This window comes from Macaca fascicularis, chromosome 14 (assembly GCF_037993035.2).
Source record: "Macaca fascicularis isolate 582-1 chromosome 14, T2T-MFA8v1.1".
Classification (NCBI taxonomy): domain Eukaryota; kingdom Metazoa; phylum Chordata; class Mammalia; order Primates; family Cercopithecidae; genus Macaca; species Macaca fascicularis.
Window position 1 is genome coordinate 71,182,072 of NC_088388.1, and position 19,873 is coordinate 71,201,944.

General features: G+C 42.9%; 1 protein-coding gene across 10 annotated transcripts in view; it reads right to left on the minus strand.

Annotated features, from left to right (window-relative positions):
• CLPB (ClpB family mitochondrial disaggregase) overlaps nucleotides 1-19,873 on the minus strand; it is a 148,296-nt gene that overhangs the window by 99,123 nt on the left and 29,300 nt on the right. For 7 of the 10 annotated variants that reach the window (XR_012423470.1, XR_012423469.1, XR_012423472.1 and 4 more), the window contains one exon: nucleotides 17,806-17,892. The exons of the other annotated variants lie outside the window; for them this stretch is intronic. Coding sequence is in view for 4 of the 7 variants with exons in the window: in XM_045371365.3 (XP_045227300.1) it covers nucleotides 17,806-17,892 (87 nt within the window). In the remaining 3 variants the exon portion in view is untranslated. The remainder of the gene's footprint in view (nucleotides 1-17,805; nucleotides 17,893-19,873) is intronic. 10 annotated transcript variants of the gene reach the window in all.

Below are 19,873 nucleotides of genomic sequence, written 5' to 3' on the forward strand. Positions count from 1 at the left end.
TTTACTGGCAGGGTACAGTAGCTCATGCTTATAATCCCAGCACTTTGGGAGGCCAAGGTAGACAGATCACCTGAGGTCAGGAGTTCGAGACCAGCCTGGGCAACAAGGTGAAACCCTGTCTCTACTAAAAATACAAAAATTAACCAGGCATGGTGGTGTATGTCTGTAATCCCAGCTACTCGGGAGGCTAAGGCAGAAGAATCGCTTGAATCCGGGAGGCGGAGGATGCAGTGAGCTGAGATCGCGCCACTGCATCGAGCCTGGGCAACACAGCAAGACTCCGTCTCAAACAACAACAAAAAAACCCACATTGTTTTAAATGGCTATACAGTATTCCACTATAAGACTATTCCATGCTTGATTTAAGCAATCCCTATTATAAAACAAGATTGTTTTAAATATTAATAACATAATATTTCTGATTATTTCCTTTGGATAAATTCATATGAGATAAAATTTACTTCAAAAAGTATAAGCATTTTAAGGGTTTTATAAATATTACGAAGTTGTTTTGCAAAAAGATTGTATTAATTTTTATTTTCACTAGCAAAGTATGCTGTATGAGAGTAACTGCTGTGCCTTCCTTTACCAAAATAGAGTGTTTTTTTTTCTTTTTTTCCAGAAATGTGTCAATCTGGAAAACAGAAAATGGAATCACACTGCTCTTTCAGTTTGCATTTCTTGATTACTAGCGAGGATGAATTTTTTAAAAAATATGTTTAGCAGTCAGTTGTGCTTCTTCTTCACAAATCCCTTATTAAGGTCCTTTGCCCATCTTTCTCTTAGGGTGTCTATCTTTTGCTTACTAACCTTCAAAACTGCTAATGCTTCTGCAAGCAGAAGTGGTAAGCATTTCAAACTAATTACTTATCATAACTATTAAAAAGCCAAACTATAGTTTGTTTTCACTTCCTGGTTAGTTTTTTAGTATTTGTAACCAGTAATGTTGATGGTTTCCCACGTACCATTTGGTTTGAATTTCATTACCTTCAACAGGCACAGTACCTGATTCAATGACTTGCTGAATGAATGAATAAATTCCACCAACTTCCATGCACACAAAGATACAGTCCTTACAGGTAAGCCCAAAACCAGACTCTATCTCCTACGTAGCAGTGGTTCTTCTATATGTGACTTAATATAGTTAAGTGAGTCTTCTGTGCCTACTCACCTTACCTAAAATAACTTTTAAAATTATCTTCAAAGGTAATTTATCCAGAATATGAATTAAGATTTCAATGAGAAATGAGAAGGGTCTCTAAGCAGCTAAAATCTGTCTAAAACTCATATATTTAATTCATAGAAGAGTCTGTCGGGTTCTCATTTGGAGACTATTTACTCTCAGTTTATATACAATTTGCATTAAGATTGGCATTAGTCAGTCTTCCTATTTCCCAGAACATTTAAAGCCAAGAGGGTATAATAAGGCAGATACAGATAGGCAAACTAATTGAAAGCACTGCAAAACAATGTCTGATAGAGAAGTAGTATGGCACAGAAGTCAAGAAAACTGGCTGTAAAATCTGGGATGATCAGAGCATCAGAATGAATAATGACAGTAATGGATTATAACCCATTAATTATATATAATTATAACGCATTGAGTAAAATAAGATTCTCCATTGAAGTCCACATTGAAAATTAATAAATAAGTAAATGGGAGAGAAGGGAAAGTTCTGTCTTACTATAGAATGAAAACTAATAATTGTAGAAGGAATGATGAAATTAGAAAACCACCATTTTGTGGCCTCATAATAATTATTAGGGATAATAAGAGTATCTAGCTCATCATTGTGTTAATACACATAAAGAAGCTTAGAGCAGTGTCTGACACATAACAACTGCTCAATGAATGTTAGTTATTATTACTATGTACATGACCCTATGGTTGGACTGAGAGAAGTCAGGAGACATATGAATTAAGACATCTAAACTGGGAAGACAGCATGACATTTTATAACAAGCACAGAGAGACCTGTGTTCAAATCAAAGCTCTATCATTTACTGATTGTGTGTTCTTGGACCAGTTACTACACCTCTGGGCCTTCATTTCCTTACCAGCATAATGGAGATAATGATGGCTGCTGTGCAGGTTATAAGTATGTAAAACTCCATAGTGCCTGACACATTAAAAAAAAAAAAAAAAAAAAAAAAAAGCTCCACAAATCTAAGCTCTTTACCCTCTGTTTGTATAATCTTAGCAATAATCACATGAATCTGCGCTGTGATGGGCACCAGATCTATACCTGACCACCCCAGCACTCATGCTGGCATACTCCTGTGTTAAGAAGGCAGCTCTTCTATATTCTGCACAAGTTGATGTGTGTTAAAATCCAAGTGTCTATCTAAACTCAAAGAGACGTAATTTGGTTAATCTTCAGCTGCTGTGTCCAATCACCATTCAATCACACTCCCTCCCATGGCATGCTGTCCCTCCAGGCAGCTAGTGTCACTAACTGTGCTACTTGGGCTTCTCCAGGTTCATGAGTATTGATTCCATCTGTCCAATTTGCAGGCTGTAGGACGTGTCCAAGCAACCACGTATGTTGCCCTTGGTCCCGGAGGGCAGACAGTGGTCTGGCAGGGTGGGGTGGAGAGAGTGACTAGGATCGACCCTATGGCTGCTAACCCAATCAAAGGGAATGGGCAATTCACTTCACAAACTTGGAGGCCAAAGGGGGTAAGCATCCAAGATAGTGACTCATCCTGAAACCTCAGAGAAGATTCCCTTAACTTTTTGTTTGTTTGTTTGTTTTTGAGACAGAATCTCACTCTGTCGCCCAGGCTGGAGTGCAGTGGCACTATCTCAGCTCACCGCAAGCTTCACCTCCGAGGTTCATGTCATTCTCCTGCCTCAGCCTCCTGAGTAGCTGGGACTACAGGCACCCACCACCACGCCCGGCTAATTTTTTGTATTTTTAGTAGAGACGGGGTTTCACTACGTCAGCCAGGATGGTCTCAATCTCCTGACCTCATGATGTGCCTGCCTCAGCCTCCCAAAGTGCTGGGATTACAGGGGTGAGCCACTGCGCCCAGCCCTCCCTTCACTTTTAATAATACTCAAAAGGCATCAGCACCACTGTGGGGTATAGACAGGGCTAAAGAAACCATGGCTGCTCAGTAGCCAACAGTGGCATCAAACACCTTGCCATATGGCCAGTAGGTTTTTTGTTCAACAGCCTTCATGTACTTACAAAGCATCTAACCAAGAGCTCCAGTGGGGTCAGGCCCTTCTTGAAGAAGCCAGCCCAGATCGGCCTACAGGGCTACAAGAGTATGATTCACCACTAGCTTTGATCACCAAAAGAACCTCACTGAAACTACAGCATATAGCATACAGCACGGCAGAAACAGAGTAGGAGGCTAGCCAGGTTAGAGAAATCTAAGGCAAGGATGGTGAAAACAGGCTTAGCAATAGGCCAACACCAGGGAGTGCCAAGAAGTTCACAGTCAAAATAAAATCAAGGGCCACACACCAGGCAGCAAAGGTGTATATGAGGGCAGAGGTCAAGAACTAGAGGGTGAGGCAGAATAGATTATAAACCAAGTGAGTAGCCAGAAACCAAGGATTACACCGGTACCAAAAGTCAAGGCAAGGCAAAAGCAGCAGCATCCAGGAGCAGCAGTAAGAAGACAATGGAAATGGAATGATTTCTGCCTCTTTTGTTTTCTGCTGAAGCAGAAAGAAATCCCCAACTCAAAACAGCATTTGGGAGGTAACTTACATGGGGAGATGATGGTGAGTCAGCCCACCTGGCTGATATACAGAATACAGAGTGAGCAATAAGAACCGAATCTGACGGCACAGAGGAAGGTAGGCACTGCTACTGGAGCTGATCCATTAAATAGGACAATAGCAACTTCTCCTTCGTTCTGGTGCTGGCATACTGGCTGCCATATGGTAGGTTCTGGTTTCACTATTACTGTCTTAAATTTGAGTAGCTGGTACCAAATGGGCTGTGGTATAAGGCTAGGCCTTCACGGTCTTAACAGTTGGATTAAAGGAGGCAGAGTACACCAGGCCACTCAATTATGTTTTTCTATATCAGGAAACATCTTCACTCAAAGGAATTACTCCACAGACACTCACTGGGTAAAGGCTTAAGAATATCAGCAATTCTCTGGCAGGCATAGTGGCTCATACCTATAATTCCACCACTCTGAGAGACTGAGGCAGGAGGATCGTTTGAGCCCAGGAGTTTAAGACCAGCCTGGGCAACACAGTGAGATCCTATCTCTTAAAAAAATTTTTAAATTAGCCAGGTGTGGTGGCACATGCCTGTAGTTCCAGCTACTCGGGAAGATCGCTTGAGCTCAGGAGGTCAAGGCTGCAGTGAGTTGTGGTTGTGCCACCGCACTCCAGCCTGGGCAAAAAAAAAAAAAAAAAAAAAAAAAAAAAAAAAAATTATTAGCCATTCTGTCAACCAGCTAAAGATTTGGCCTCTCATGGTAGTACAACCCTCAAAGGCTAGGGATAATCTCCAGATACCCTATTACCCTTACTAATTTGGGGAAGCAGAGAATGTCTATGGCATAAGTATGTTATATTCACTTCCCAATACTGACTTTTATTCCCTCTTTTATGCTCGTTTTCTTTGTCTGCACAGCACCCAGTTTTCACCCTTGTGGTAGGTGACCCTCATATTGTATCATGATGGCCTGCTTACTTTTATTTGCCTTTCCCATTAGACTATGGGGGCAATAAAATTCCCTTCACTTCCCAATACTGACTTTCAGGTGGTTAACAGTCTGTAGGAGCACTTTGCCCCAAATAAGGTTTTGACAGAAATGCTAGGATCAGAAAGCCCAACAGGCCAGGCACAGTGGCTCACGCCTATAATCCCAGCACTCCAGGAGGCTGAGGCAAGCAGATCACTTGAGGCCAGGAGTTGGAGACCAGCCTGGCCAACATGGTAAAACCCCGTCTCTACTAAAAATACAAAAATTAGCTGGGTGTGGTGGCAGGCGCCTGTAATCTCAGCTAACTGGGAGGCTGAGGCAGGAGAATCACTTCAACCCAGGAGGCAGAGGTTGCAGTGAGCCAAGGTCACACCACTGCACTCCAGCCTGGGCAACAGAGCGAGACTCTTGTCTCAAAAAAAGGAAATAGAAAAAAAAAAAAAAGAAAAAAGAAAAAGAAGGCCCCCCAAAAATGAGGCAAGGATATGAACAGCCTAGAAGAGGAAACTAAAAAAAGATTATTACTAGGTATATAAAGAAAATCTTCAAGTTCATTTGTTATTACAGAAATGCAAATTAAAATGAGATATCACTGTAAATTCAACATATTGACAAATGTTAGACAGCTGAAAAATGGCAAGTGTTGGTGAAGACATGAGGATCTGGGACTCTTCATGCACTGTTAGGGTACAGACTGGTACAGCCATTCTGGAAGCCAACCGTGTAGGACTTCATTAAAGCACCTTACCCTATGACCAAGCACTTCTGCTCCTGACTATATAATTCCCAGAAAAATTCTTATGCAGGTCCATAAAGGGCAACACAAGAAATGGTTCATCCCAGCATTCTGTGGCAGTGGGGAGTTGCGGGCCATCAAGTGCCACCACTCGGGGGATGGATAAGGTAAATGTGGTAGTCACACACTATGAAACACGATGCAGCAGTTAGAAGCAACAGGCTGGATATACATGCAGCAATATAGAAGGATGATTTTTTTCAAAAAGGGTTGAAGTCCTATCTCTTTTATTTATATATTAATTGAACCTGACCATTTGTTTCAGAAGTTAATCCCTTTCAGGGAGTCTCTCAATTATAGAAGTCCTAATTCCTATATGATCCAGTAATCTTTGGGGCTGAAACATTAAAGACCCAGTGAAAACAATGAACTCCCTGAAGTACACCAAGGGCCATCAAAGATGCCACCTCCTGTCCCCTCCTTCAGTTGGTTGGTGTTCATTCACCTTCAGAGCTCCTTGGTGACGCCATCACCAACTCAACTGAATCTTCTCTGATTCCCAATCTGAGTCCATGCTCTTTCTCTGTGTCTGCACAGCACCCAGTTCTCACCCCCATGGTAGGTGACCCTCATATTGTATCATGATGGCCTGCTTACTTTTATTTGCCTTTCCCACTAGCTATGGGGGTAAGGGCCATGTCTCAACTTTATTTCCCAGCTCCCTGCCCAGTGCCTGGATCATAGATGTTTTCTGAATGAGTGCATGAATAAATAAATGAAAGACGAATAAATGAAATCACTATTTTATTTGATGGAACATGGGAGAGAAAGATGGACAGCAGCTGTCTCTGCCCTGCTCAGCCTTCTCCCACATGAAGGTCCCAACTAGGCTGCAGGTGGTTTAGCTGTGGAAAACCTCTATCTTCCTCTTCTGAGTAGTAGCTCCTTCTTGGGCTACAGAAAGTTCCCAGACAAAGCTGAGGAAATGAACAGGAGGGTGGTCCCTAAGCGGCAGTTCCTGAGATTCATGGAACTCCCTTTGGAGCCACAGCGAAATTAATTTGCTGATCAGGCTGTAATTAGATTAAAAGTGGGAGCACATGTAGGAAGGTTGGCTCACACTGACCGTGATGGGCTCTTGCTTTCAGGGTGGTGGGGAGTCACAATAAATAGGAGGGCAGTTACTTCGATCGATGTTTAGGCTTTCTGCTTTCAGTGGCCAGAGGGGGTTGGGGTGCTCACATTGTTTAGGCAAGAGCGAGAAAACCTGTGGTGTGAGCTCAGGCTTGTGTTGGGCCAGGCGCGTGTCAAAGACGGCTGGCGAGCAGCTGGAGTTGGTGAAGCAAGAAGGGCAGTGATCTCAGCTCCAGGTCATCCCTACACAATGTTGAGCTTCAGAAGAAGCTCTCCTAACTCCTCCTCCTCCCCACCCCCCACATCTGAAGCATAGGATCACTGTGATGAGTGTCACGGGTCCCAAGGAGAAGACAAAGAGTGACCTCTTCTCAACCCAGTGCACACCTCGATGAGGGGAGGAAGCGAAGAGGTCACAGTTCAGGAGGTCTGCTGGAAAGTCAAATGAGTTGTGGCTCATTCAGTAACCTGGTCTCTGGCTGGTCAGGAAAGCCGGGTGGCCCAACCAAAGGCACTAGCATTTGTTAAATCTACAAGTCCTGTGGCATGGGACATGAGCTGAGAGTAAAGAGGGCAGGGAGAACAGTTTTCTTTTTAAAGCCAGATTCCCAAGGAAATGAATTAAAGATTGGGTAGGAAATAAGGTACCTGTATAGAAAATGTGCTCCAGTTTCCTCATATGAGGATAATTTTTATTTATTTACCCCAAAAGGCAAAGATCAATAATTATAACAAAGCGGCCACAGTGTGTTAGACACCTTATATTCACTATTTCAGATCCTTATAACAACTTGCGATGAGGTACCAGTCCTATTTTATAAATAACTAAACTAAGGCTCAGCAAGATAATATGTTACCCAAGTGTACACATTAAATAAGCACAGGAACCAAGATTCGAATCCAGGTCTGTCTGAGTCTAAACTTGGTGTACATTCCCCTAAACCACACTGGCTCTCACCCAGCCGACCATCCATTGGTCTGTCTTATTATCCCATAGTTACTAAGCCCTTACTGCATAGTACCAGGAACAGTGATATTTTCAGATGGCAGTTAAAGCAAAGCAGGTCACAGCAGCTAGCTGGGATAAGAAGGAGTCTGTTTGAGATGGACAAGGGTAAAATCAGTGGTGAACCCAGACAGAGGTGATGTAATTAGGGGCAAGGCTCAAGGAAGGCATGGCACGTTAAGCAGATGGCCAGGGAATCAAGATCACCCACAACAGGGTTTCCAAGATAATCCCAATTTTACATCCTCAGCCTAGTTCTAAATACACTTCCATGTCTTTCAATTTGTGGTTCATAATACATGCTCACCAAACCTAAGGCCAGTGTGGTCAGGCCCTAGATATTAGGACTTATTATAGTATGGACCCAGACTAGGCTCTCTCTAGGCAAATGATCCGGAACAGTATGATCAGGCTGGCATATCTCTTAGACTCGGGTGAAAGTAACAATAAAAAGAAAAACAATATTAATAGCAGCAGATACCTACTTATGCACTACACTAAATAGTTTTACGTGCACTTTAATCTTTGCAACCACCTTATGCTGAGGTAGGTGCCACTGTTATTCCCATCTTGCAGATGGGGAAGCTAAGAACTTTAAGAGGCAGAGTGAGGTCTTCAACTCAGGCAGTTTCACTCCAGAGCCCCTATTCTTCACTACCATAGTATACATAAGTGAACCGGATGCTCCCAAAAGCAGGGACTGTGCCTTGACTATTTCCGTCTCCTCACACATAGAGCCTATACAGGGCAGTCAATATTTGTTGAATCAATTCACTTCTGGGGCCTGATGTTGCACAGCAGACAACATAATGGGTTTTTAGTCAGCTTCTAGGCTTTACTTTTAGTATTGCTAAGTTTTGCACGCTGGGTTTTACAGTTGGTTTTTATTTTAATTGTTGACCCATATACTTATCCCTGTTAGTTTTTATCAACACAGATTTAACCATTGCTCTAGCCCACTGAGGTTTTATTTAATGTCCCCTATTTTTTCACCCAATATATTAGTACCTCCTCAAGCTTCCTTTACTCTGTTGGAATTTATCAACGACCTCAATGAAATCAGTGATATAAAATACTGAACAGGACAAGGCCCCATGGCTCACCACTCAAGCCTGCTCTCTAGTCTGATGTCCATTCATACATAAACAATGAACCAGATCATTTACATTTATTAGTCTGACTATACTATTTTTTACATCATAATTTTACTCATATAGATGTCATTAGAGATATCCAAATATCTTACTAAAAGCCAGAAATCGTATCTACTGCCAACCCCTGGCCCACCAGCCTGGCAGCTCTGTTAAAATCAGCAGCTTATGGTACAGTTGTTTTTAAAGAAGTCTCTCGAAGAAGAGGTACAGGACTAGACCATCTCACAGTTCCTAGAGATGGAGCACCCCCCCCTAAGCAGCTGAACTGAATGAACACTGGATGCTCTCCTATCCCCAACTGCCACTCTCCATGAAGACAGCACTGAACACAGAACCCCAGGACAGAATAGAGCATTGGGCCCAGGAAGTGTACCCTGAGACTGTCAGGTTAGGCAAATGAGCTGGCACTGATTTCCAGGGAGCAGTGTCTTGAGAAGCCTGGGGTTAAGGCATGTGTCTGCCAAACTACGGGTGCATGCTAGAATTGGAATATCATTACCACAAAACAGGATTATCTTGAGCAACGATTCCAAATGGGATTAGAAATGACTCTTTGTTACTCAGAGATAATCGGTCATAGCAGTAGGGGTGGGAGAAACGTCAAGCCCAGCACACTTTTCTGGGGGCACGGTGCTGGCATTCTGGGCACTTGGCCAGCACCCTCACCCACCCTTCCTTGCTGGGGAATACTGGTTACTGTCCTGCACTGGGCTGGTGGCCATAACAAAAGCCAGCCTATATCAAGGTACCCTGCTTAGGCGTCCCATGTTCTAGGGTTCCCTGCCAGTTGCTCCTACTAGCATATCTCTACTTTCCAACTTTGTGAGCCTATGCTCACAATGGTCCTTCTGGAAATGCTCTCCCCCTACTCCCTATGTTACCAATCAAATCCTGTCCATCTTTCAAGGACTGACTCCTCTGAAAGGGCCTCTTTTCATGATGCTGCCTCTACACAGCATCATCTCCTTCACAGCACTCTACGTTTTCTTCTCTGTGGCACTAACACATTCTGCCTCATTCTCCAAAGTGGGACTTTTATCCCTTTTCTGACTGTCAGCTTTTTGAGAACAAGGAGAGTGGCTTGTCTGTTTTTACATTTCTCAAAATCCATCTAATACATCATGGAGCATCAAGAAACCCTGATAGAGCCGACTTGACTCCTGGTCCCAGCATCCTTCGGTCCATCCCATGGCCTTGCTCCCTGCCCCTTCCCTCCATAGGCAGTGTAGTTCAGTGGAAAGAGCAAGGGTTTGGGGTTCAGAAAGACCCAGCTTCAAATCCTGGCTCCTTCTTTTACTAACTGGACAACCTTGGGCAACTCTGAGCTTCATTTTCCCTATCTGTAAAATAGGAATAATAATTCCTCCCTTTCAAGATTGCCCTGAGGATTAGACCCAACATGGGAAGTGCTTGACATGGGCTTGGCACACAGAAAGCACCCAATCAGCTATTGCCATCATCATTACTACAGTCAGGAGATCACACAGCACAAAGCCCAGCCTCCTTGGGCAGAAGGAAGCCCTACTCTACAGCATGAAGCCAGACCAAGAGTAGGTTAGAAGACGGAAAAGGCTCTATGCCCCTAAGGACCAACTTCCACGTGCTTGGTTAGGCTCCCTAAGGACCTACTTTCAAGCACAGGTACACTGGTACTCTACCTGCCCCACCTACAGCTAGCCAGCAAGGAAGGACAGCCTCCCAGGGAGGCTGCCAGTGGTCTAGCTGCAAGAGCAGCACCTGCTCTTCACTCTAAGAACACCCATGGAGCTGTTGGGGTCCACAAAGGAAGGCCTTTAAAACCTCTTCTGTAGGACAGCAATCTGGCTTAGGCTATTGTTTTTTTAAAGACAGGGTTTAATGCACCTTCTCCCCTTAGTAAGGCAGAGGGAAAATAAGCAAATGCTAAAAATAAATGACTGCTGTGAGAGGGAATTGAATGGTCTTCAGCCAAGGATGGCAGCCCTTTAAAATTAACAAAGCCCAGGTACCACATCCAGGAAGGCCTTGGCAAATGCGTGTTATCCACTCATTAGCTCAGTTCCTCAGGGACCCTGGCCAAGCAGGGAAGGCAGTGCCGGGAACCAGTCCTTCCGACAATGATGAAATGCACTCGGGGAGAAAAGGCAGAAGGAGGGAGGGAGACTCTTGTGGGGAATTTCAAACAGTTCTGCTGTGCTTCATGCTCTGCCTTGTAGTTCTCACCTTCTCTGAGGGAGGGGCTTGCAAAAGCCACCACCAAGCCCAAGCAGGATCAAATCAAAATCTCCCCACACCAGCCTCCCTTTTCAGGATCTTTGGTTCCTGAAGCACCACAATGGCCTCACTATATAGGTGGTCTCCCTGCATGACAGTCCAGAGATAAGGAACCCAAGAATGGTGGGGGAGAGGCAAGCTCCCAGTCTGTACCCTCAACTTTCTCCTTGCTGGAATGAAGAATCATATACTTTATGAACTTATACAAGTCCACTGAATACTACTCATAAAGTGAATTTATCACTATTCATCAGTAATTACACTTCATTACATCACTGATAGTAGGAACTGACAAATCTTCATTCCCTACTAAAAATCAGAATGCATATCACTCTAATGTGAGATATCATCAACAATAAGAATTCACAACATTCCAGGTGACCATTAACAATATGAATTAATTTTGATACTACTAACATAAATTCTCAGTATGCCACTGGTCACAATTAATAATGAAAATTAAGAGATAGATGACAGCTTTTTAAAGTTTTTAAAGTCAGTTTACTGAAGTAGCATTTACACATCATAAAATTCATCCTTTTCAAGATATATAATTTAATGAATTTTGATAATTATATACACTCATGTAACCTACACGATAATCAAGATACAGAATACTTCTCCATCACCCCCCAAAGTTCCTATATATTCTCCGCCCATTCCCAAACACTGGCAACCATCAATCTGATTTCTGTCCCTAAAGTTCTGTCTTCTCCAGAATGTCATATACAAGGAATTACAGAGTAGGTGGTTTTTTGTGTTGGTTTTAGCTTAGCATGGTGCTTTTGTTGTTGTTGTTGTTATTGTTTGTTTGGCTGTTTTCACTGTATGGATGTACCACAATTTGTCCATTCACCAGTTGATGGACATTTGCGTTATTTCTAGTTTTTGGTGGTCATGAATAAAGCTGCTATAAATATTTACATACAGGTATTTCTGCAGATGTATGTTTTTATTTCTCTTAGACAAATACCTAGGAGTTGCTATTGTTGTGTGGTATGGTAAATGTATACTTTACCGTTATAAGAAACTGCCAAAGTGTTTTCCAATGTGGCTATACCATTATGCATTCCTATCAGTGATTTATCAATATTGTGCTGTACCCTTGTCAGCCCTTGGTATTGTCAGTTTTCCTAAATTTTAGCTACCGTAGTAGGTATGTAGTGGTATCTCATTGTGACTTGAGTTTGCACTGAGTATGTTTTCATGTGCTTATTTGCCACCCATCTCTTTTTTGATGAAGCATCTGCTCAAATCTTTTGCCCATTTAAAAAATTTTATTTTTTTAAATTATTGATTTGTAAGACTTCTTTATATGTTCTGGGTACTACTGCTTTATAAGATATATGTTTTGACATCTTTTTTTATGAATTAGAAATTATAAGAATCTAAGTCATACAATTTTTCTTCCAAACCACTATCCTCTGCACATATACTGTAATTAAGGGACTAGGAACAACTTAAACTTCCAATTTACAAACATCTTAGTGCTGCTGGAACAGAGGGCCAAGGAGTACTTAAAACCTGCTAAAACTCATGAGACTATTTTTATCTCCATTGCAAGCACCTAACAACACTAGAGCTTTAAGGAAAGCTATATCTGGAGAAATGACTGTCCTATGAACAGCTTTTGGCCCCCCAGGCTCTGCACCTCCCAAAGCCCTGTTCTGGTCCACCAGACTTCTGGAATGGTCAACAGTCGTCACACTTCATTGCTGATCATTGTTCACTGGGAAAGGTAGGAGGCTCCCAATCCATCCCTCAGTAGAAGAGCAAATAGCGGGGCCTGTGGCTGCTTGGACATCAAAGTTGAGCAAACAGGCCTGGCAGGCCCTGCCTCTCCGCCTACACATCCTGCAAATGCCATCTGAAGGAGCTTCCCCAAGGGGGTCATGACTTTCAGCTTGTCATAGCACACATCAAAGTTTGCACCACACACGAACTGGGTGCATGGGTTCGAATCAAGTCGCCCGAGAGCGGATACTCAGCCATTGTGTCCAGTTTTAATCCTGTGTTTTCCCAAGTAATTAAGCCTTCTTGCTTATGAACTTGTGACTAAGTAAAGCATCACCGAGAGGTTGTAACATCAAAGTACCTTCCACCGTCTGTCCATGTTTGGTAAAATTGGATTTCTTTCCCTTCGTAAAGAAAAACTAATTGAATTTAGCTGAAGGCTGTATATATTTGCACAAGCCGGTGAAGGCTATGCTAAGTCACAGTGATCATTCTGGGACTCTGTGGCTTAGCCTTTAGCTGGACTGGGTCAGAGTGCAATATAGAATGAGACACCCAGACTCAGGCTAAACAAGTGCCTTGTGGCATGAGGCTTATAGAGGGCTCACTGTGGAGAAGGGGGCCAGACCCCCAATGACTGTTCCTTGAGTCAATACTATACCCAAGCTGTTACTAGGGCTGGCAAAACAATTGTCCTAGTAGAATGTTGGTAAAGCTTTGGCAGCACGGCTACTGAAGACAATGGCCATCACATTACTCAAGTCCTTGATGTCGGCAGTCCAAGTAAGCTTCTTAAGGCAAAAGCTGTGACTGCTTATTCTCTGAATTCCTGATAGCCTAGCACATTAGCACCTGACACCACAGAGTTTTTAAATATGTTTGCTGGATATACATAATGATAATATATATATTATAAATATAATAATATAAAAAAATGTATATATAATATACAAAGATAGAACTCTCTGTATCCCTTTTTTGCCCTATCAGGAAACTTCAACCTAAAGTAATACTCAATTTCCCTAATTACTTAATTTACAATAAATACAGCATGGTCCCATTCATGTTAAATTTGTACATAAACATATATATAACAATTTCTAGATAGAGGGAATTCAGGTGACTACTATTTTCTATATGATTTTTACAAAAACAATAAATCTATTTTCAGAAAAGAGAATCTCTGGCTCAATCTTTATACAATTATCTTTTCTTTAACCAATATGATTTCTGATCTTGATCCAGTTTTCCCTCTCCTGTGTATATTTATATTTGTATTTTAATTTAAGTCACTTCAAACTCTTTTTGGAAATAAAAGGAGAAAATAAATTATAAATTAAACTATTGTACATATTTTTAAAATGTAGTTATATAGCACTGTTATTTCCTATTCAAACCTAAATAAAAAGAACATACAGATCTAGAAATTCATAAGATGTTACGCTCCTTAAGGATAGAGACTATTGTATTCTATATCCCTAAAGACTTAACGTATTATTAAGCAGCATTAGCATGAAATGATTGGGCTACTCTGAGGATCTCTCTCTTGAGCTTGTGGCTGCCTGCATCCTAAAGGAGGTGAAGGTTCTCTGTTTTCAGCCTTGAATCAAGGGTGCTCCCCCTCTATCTTCCCTTCATCAAAATCTAATTCAAAGGTGGTAGCATTTCAGGCCCGACCAATATGATTCTGGAAGGATTTGGTGATTGATTATATGAAAACCAGTACAGGCCGGGCGCGGTGGCTCAAGCCTGTAATCCCAGCACTTTGGGAGGCCGAGGCGGGCAGATCACGAGGTCAGGAGATCGAGACCATCCTGGCTAACACGGTGAAACCCCGTCTCTACTAAAAATACAAAAAACTAGCCGGGCGTGGTGGCGGGCGCCTGTAGTCCCAGCTACTCGGGAGGCTGAGGCAGAAGAATGGCGTAAACCCGGGAGGCAGAGCTTGCAGTGAGCTGAGATCCGGCCACTGCACTCCAGCCTGGGTGACAGAGCAAGACTCCGTCTCAAAAAAAAAAAAAAAAAAAGAAAACCAGTACAGTTCTACTAAGGAAAAACTTATTGGCGGATTGTGCTGGTATGGATATGATAATCCTTCAAGACTACTCATAGCACACCTTAACAATGAGGCCTACTCACCCCGACCAATGTACTCCTGGTATTTCATTTTTAACAAGTTCTACTTTTCCTTTTTCCCATGGCCCTTCTTATCTTCTAATATATTATATAGTTTACATATCCATTATACTCATTGTTTATTGTCTATCCACGCCTTTCTCTACCAAAGGACCACAACTAATACAGAAAGCAGCTCTATGTGGGCAGGGATCTTTGTTTTTCATCAATGTTATTTCAAGTACATAGAACAGTACGTGGCAAACAGTAGGGGCCAAAAAAAATTCTGTGATAAGAACACATGAATCCAAGCCAAGAGTGTGCCATTTTCAGTAAAAATCTGTCCTCCCTAGATAGTGGAAGGAAGAGAAGGTCACAAAATGGATACTTAATTAGTCCTACGAACCAAAGCAAGTAAATACAAGCCAACACTCTCACTTTTCTCAACAAGCATCACTGATTGCTAACAGCTCTGGATAAAGACAGAGCAATCAGTTAAGCCAACAACTCATTAGATTCAAAGAGATGTGTCCCCAAAAGCACATCTACTAGCCAATTGATCACTAATTGACAGTATTCTTAAGCATTGTGCTGTTTCCTATTCAGTCTCCACCTTGAAAATACTACACACAGAAGGGAACACACCTCTCCATCTCTCCTTCTTTAGCACCACTGGCTGTTTCTTGCAGAGGGAAACACCTACAAGCTGGGGGAAAAGACTGGTGCATGTGGTGAACTACCAGTGGCATAGAATAACACGTGTGTTTGTGTACAGAGATCTAATGGGGGCATCAGGGACTAACAACCCACCATTTATAATCTGTAGCACATACATTACCTTATTTGATTCTCAAAAGAATATGGTGAGAATCTACTATGCTGCCACATTGAGTCCCCTCACACCCTTTGCTTTGATAGTATCCCATACACACTGCTCTGAAATCACTGATCATACTATACTATGTCTCTTTACTTGCATTTGTTTTCCCCATTAGACTGCAAACTCCCCAAGGTCTCAGATTCTGCAAACACTAGCACAGGGCCTGGCTAAAGGCAGATATTTACTTAATATTCATAGAAATAATAATATTCTGATGAAGAAACAGGCTATCCATGGAGCTCTGAAATTCAATTAAGGCTTGGAACCAGGACTGGACTCTAGGTCTCAACTACGAAGCCTATTTATATCAATTTTGCTTTTAAAGAATAGATGCGCCAGGCACGGTGGCTCACACCTGTAATCCCAGCACTTTGGGAGGCCAAGGCAGGCAGATCACAAGGTCGGGAGATCGAGACCACCCTGGCCAACATGGTGAAACCCCATCTCTACTAAAAATACAAAAAAATCAGCTGGGCGTGGTGGAGTGCGCCTGTAGTCCCAGCTACTCGGGATGCTGAGGCAGCAGAATTGCTTGAACCCAGGAGGCGGAGCTTGCAGGGATCCGAGGTCAGGCCACTGCACTCCAGCCTGGCAACAGAGTGAGACTCCATCTCAAAAAAAAAAGAAAAAAGAATAGGTGCTTGGAGCTAAAGAGAGCAAATCAGGAAACTGAGTGAGAACAAGTCCACAACAAAGGAGCAGAGAAGAGAGACCCATCTCATGTACAGCTAACTCTCATTCAGGCTGAGGCAGTACTATCTCTATATCATAAAATCCCAGTTACATTTGTTCTTTCACACTTACAATCTTTTCACAGGTGGCCAGTACGCCTTAAACACCTACTTGCAGAAAGAATTGAAATTGGTACCTCCAACTATCAATTTTAATGGCTGTTACTAAAGCACCCAGTCTGCTTTCTTTGAAAATATCTCTTTTTGCTCTTATTTAATAAATTCTTTCGAACAATCATAGCTAGAGCAAACGTGTACTTCATTCCAGCACTTCCAGAATTATACAGACTCCAAGGCAGAAACCAGAACAGACTGAAATGTAAACGCAGCATCAGCACTAGGCTGGTATCTGGCATCGGGAGGTAGCAGTGAGATAAAGTAAAAAACACAGACCATGGCTGGGTACGGTGGCTCACGCCTGTAATCCCAATACTTTAGTAGGCTGAGGGTGCAGGAGCACTTTAAGGCCAGGAGTTCAAGACCAACCTGGGTAGCACAGTGAGACCCCTATCTTTAAAAAAAAAAAAAATTAGCCCAGTGTGATGGTGCATAACTGTAGTCCCAGCTACTCAGGAGGGTGAGGTGGGTGGGTCACTTGAACCCAGGAGGCCAGGGCTGCAGCGAACCATTGATCATGCCACCGCACTCCAGCCTGGGTGACCAAGCAAGACTGTACTTCAAAAAAACCCCAAAACCCAAAAACATGGATCTTACAGGCAGCCAAACCAGGTTGTAAATCTTGTCCATGTGGCACAAATAAATCACTTTATGTCTTTGGGTTTCAGTTTTCTGAGCTACAAAATGAGCATTACATATTTTGTGGAGTGATTGTGAGAATTAGATAACTCACTACACAAAGTAAACTATTACAATCTTCATACAATAGCTACAACCCTGATAGGATCGGGGAGGGGACAGGAAAATAGCACAGCCTCCAAAGGGAGGGAAAGAAGTCCCCCATCTTCCTAGTTTCCATCAGAACCTCCAAAGAAAAAGCCCCTGGAGGAGCACTCACTGGGGACAGTAACTGCAGACTTCTCAAGATCAACAGACGGTGGTTAACAGAACATGACAATAACTTGCACCTATACACACAACCACTTACAACAGGCTTCCAAACATTTGGTTGCTACGATAATGCAAATGACTTGCCTAAGGTCACAAAGCCAATGACTGAGGGAGCTGGGATTCAAGGCTACATCTTTCCTGTCCACAGCTACTATACAGTCCAATGCACCAGGTGAAGTCCAGTACCTCCATCTGAATCCATCTCCCTGCCTCTGGAGAAGACAGCAGGGAGGCACACCAGGTGGGAGAGTGCTAAGGAGCAAGGTCTGCAGAGATCTGCCTAAAGGAGCCCTGTGTGGAAGGAGGTCTCTCACCTGTTGTTTCGGTTGATGGCTGCCACCATGAGTGCTGTCCAGCCAAGTCTGTGCTTTGCATTGACATCTGCACCTTCTGACAACAGCCTAAAACAAGACAGAGGAATATTTTCAGTGTATGGTTTATCATGGATGTAAAAGTAGAAAAAACCATAGAAAAAATGGCACAGTCAACAAAGAGAGGCTGTATGAATTGGGAAATACAGGCCTTTGAGGACTACATTCCCAATCTCAGCTCCTCTGGCCATTCTGCCCCATCAAGGCTTCCCCTACCTTTCTCCTTCCCTTAAGTCAGTCTGTCCCCCTTATTATCTTCCAAACCCTTTGAGAAAAGAATGGTCCCTCCCTATCTTAATACTCTGACACTCTCACTCCCTTGGTCCAGAATGCTCTCTCCCTGCCCCTTTGCCTATTTGAATTCTCCCCTCATGCTATTTAATACAATCCTTATGGCTTATGGACTCCTGAGAAGGAAGCCTTCCTTGACTCATCCAGTGCACAGCTCTTCCTTAATTTCCCAATGCTAGGAACAGAATGCCTAATGACATGTCTTATCTAGGTAGTTTTCAGTTCACAAAATGATCACATTCCTCAAGTTTATCTGTATTGTGGTTGTTTGCAAATTGAAAATCCTTCAACCCAAGGAAAGATGGAAACAATAGATTAGGTTCCTAGGAGAGTCCACACAGACCCTACCAGAATCTATATGCCAGTGCCTAACACATTGTAGAAACTCAATAATTGTTAAATAAATTAACAAACACAGAATTTAAAGTATCCCACTAAAAGTCTGAATTTTGGCTCCTAGGAACAGGGGGACCAACAATGTAGGGGTGGTTAAATAGAATGAACTGAGCACCTTCTACAAGCAGGAACTACCCCAGGTACTTTACATTCATGATTCCAGGTACTCTTGACACCACCTAAGGCGCTAAGAGTAATTGCCTCTTTTCAGGGATAAGGTAACAGGCTCACTTAGGTGAAAGGAAATGACTTGTTTCAGGTCGCACAGCTAGTTAATGGGCAGTGCAGTGACCGGTTGGCAGTGACTCTAAAGCCAGGCTCCTCCTCACCTCACCACCCTTCCTCCAGACAGAACCTGGCTCTAGATAACATGAAAGACAAACACTACACTGATTTCAGTGAATCGGTATGACATGCACTTGGTCCTGTGCTAGATTCTGGATAAGGATGAGGAGAAGACACGGCTCAAGACAGTATATCAAAGAACACAGTGCCAAGAAAAGGAGGAAGGGGTTTGGGAAGCTAGGAGGCTGTTTTTCAGTGGGTTCTAGCCAAAGGACGGAGAGTCCAAAGGCTTGGGTTTGAGTCCTAGCACCATTCTTGTGCCACGATCTATAGTAAATGTCCCTACAGACCAGGTCAAATAAAATCTCTGTGTTGCTGATGTTAGCAGGTAACTAAGGCTTGAGAGGATGATGAGAAACATCATGTACTAAGGCTTCTCTCAAATACTTTCAAAGGTACTGTCAAAGCCCAAGGGGGAGACAGACCACAGAACTGCACATCTCATGAGTGCTATGAATGGGACTTTGCGTTGCAGGTGCACAACAAGGAAATTTAACCCAGTCTCAGTGGCCAAAAAGGCCTCTCTGGGGAGGTGCTGATAAAGGGGAACTGGCCAAAAAAAAGGGGGTGAGGGAGGGGAAGGAGTATTCCAGGTACAGGCGGTCCTCCTCACCCAGAGCAGACATGGGGTACATGAGACCCCCTAAGATGTTTGGTATGACTGGGGCACAACATGTGAGGGGAGAGTATTAAGAGAGGTTAGGAAACCTTCCTTTCTTACCTCTAGTTTGGAGGATTTATTCTGGTGAAGGTCTCTTACTATATATAATGTTAAACTTCTTTTATGCAGAAACAATTTTCTATGGCCAAGAATGTTAAAGAAGCTAAGAATCCTGTCTAATTTACAAAACCTCTTCTCCTCGTTTAGCAGGTCATGTGATATGGTAGAGAGCGCATGGTTCTGACCCTATGATCCTGATGGGATGGCCTCGCTTCTCTGACCCTCAGTTCAAAAGGCTAGAAAATCAGGATAGGCTGA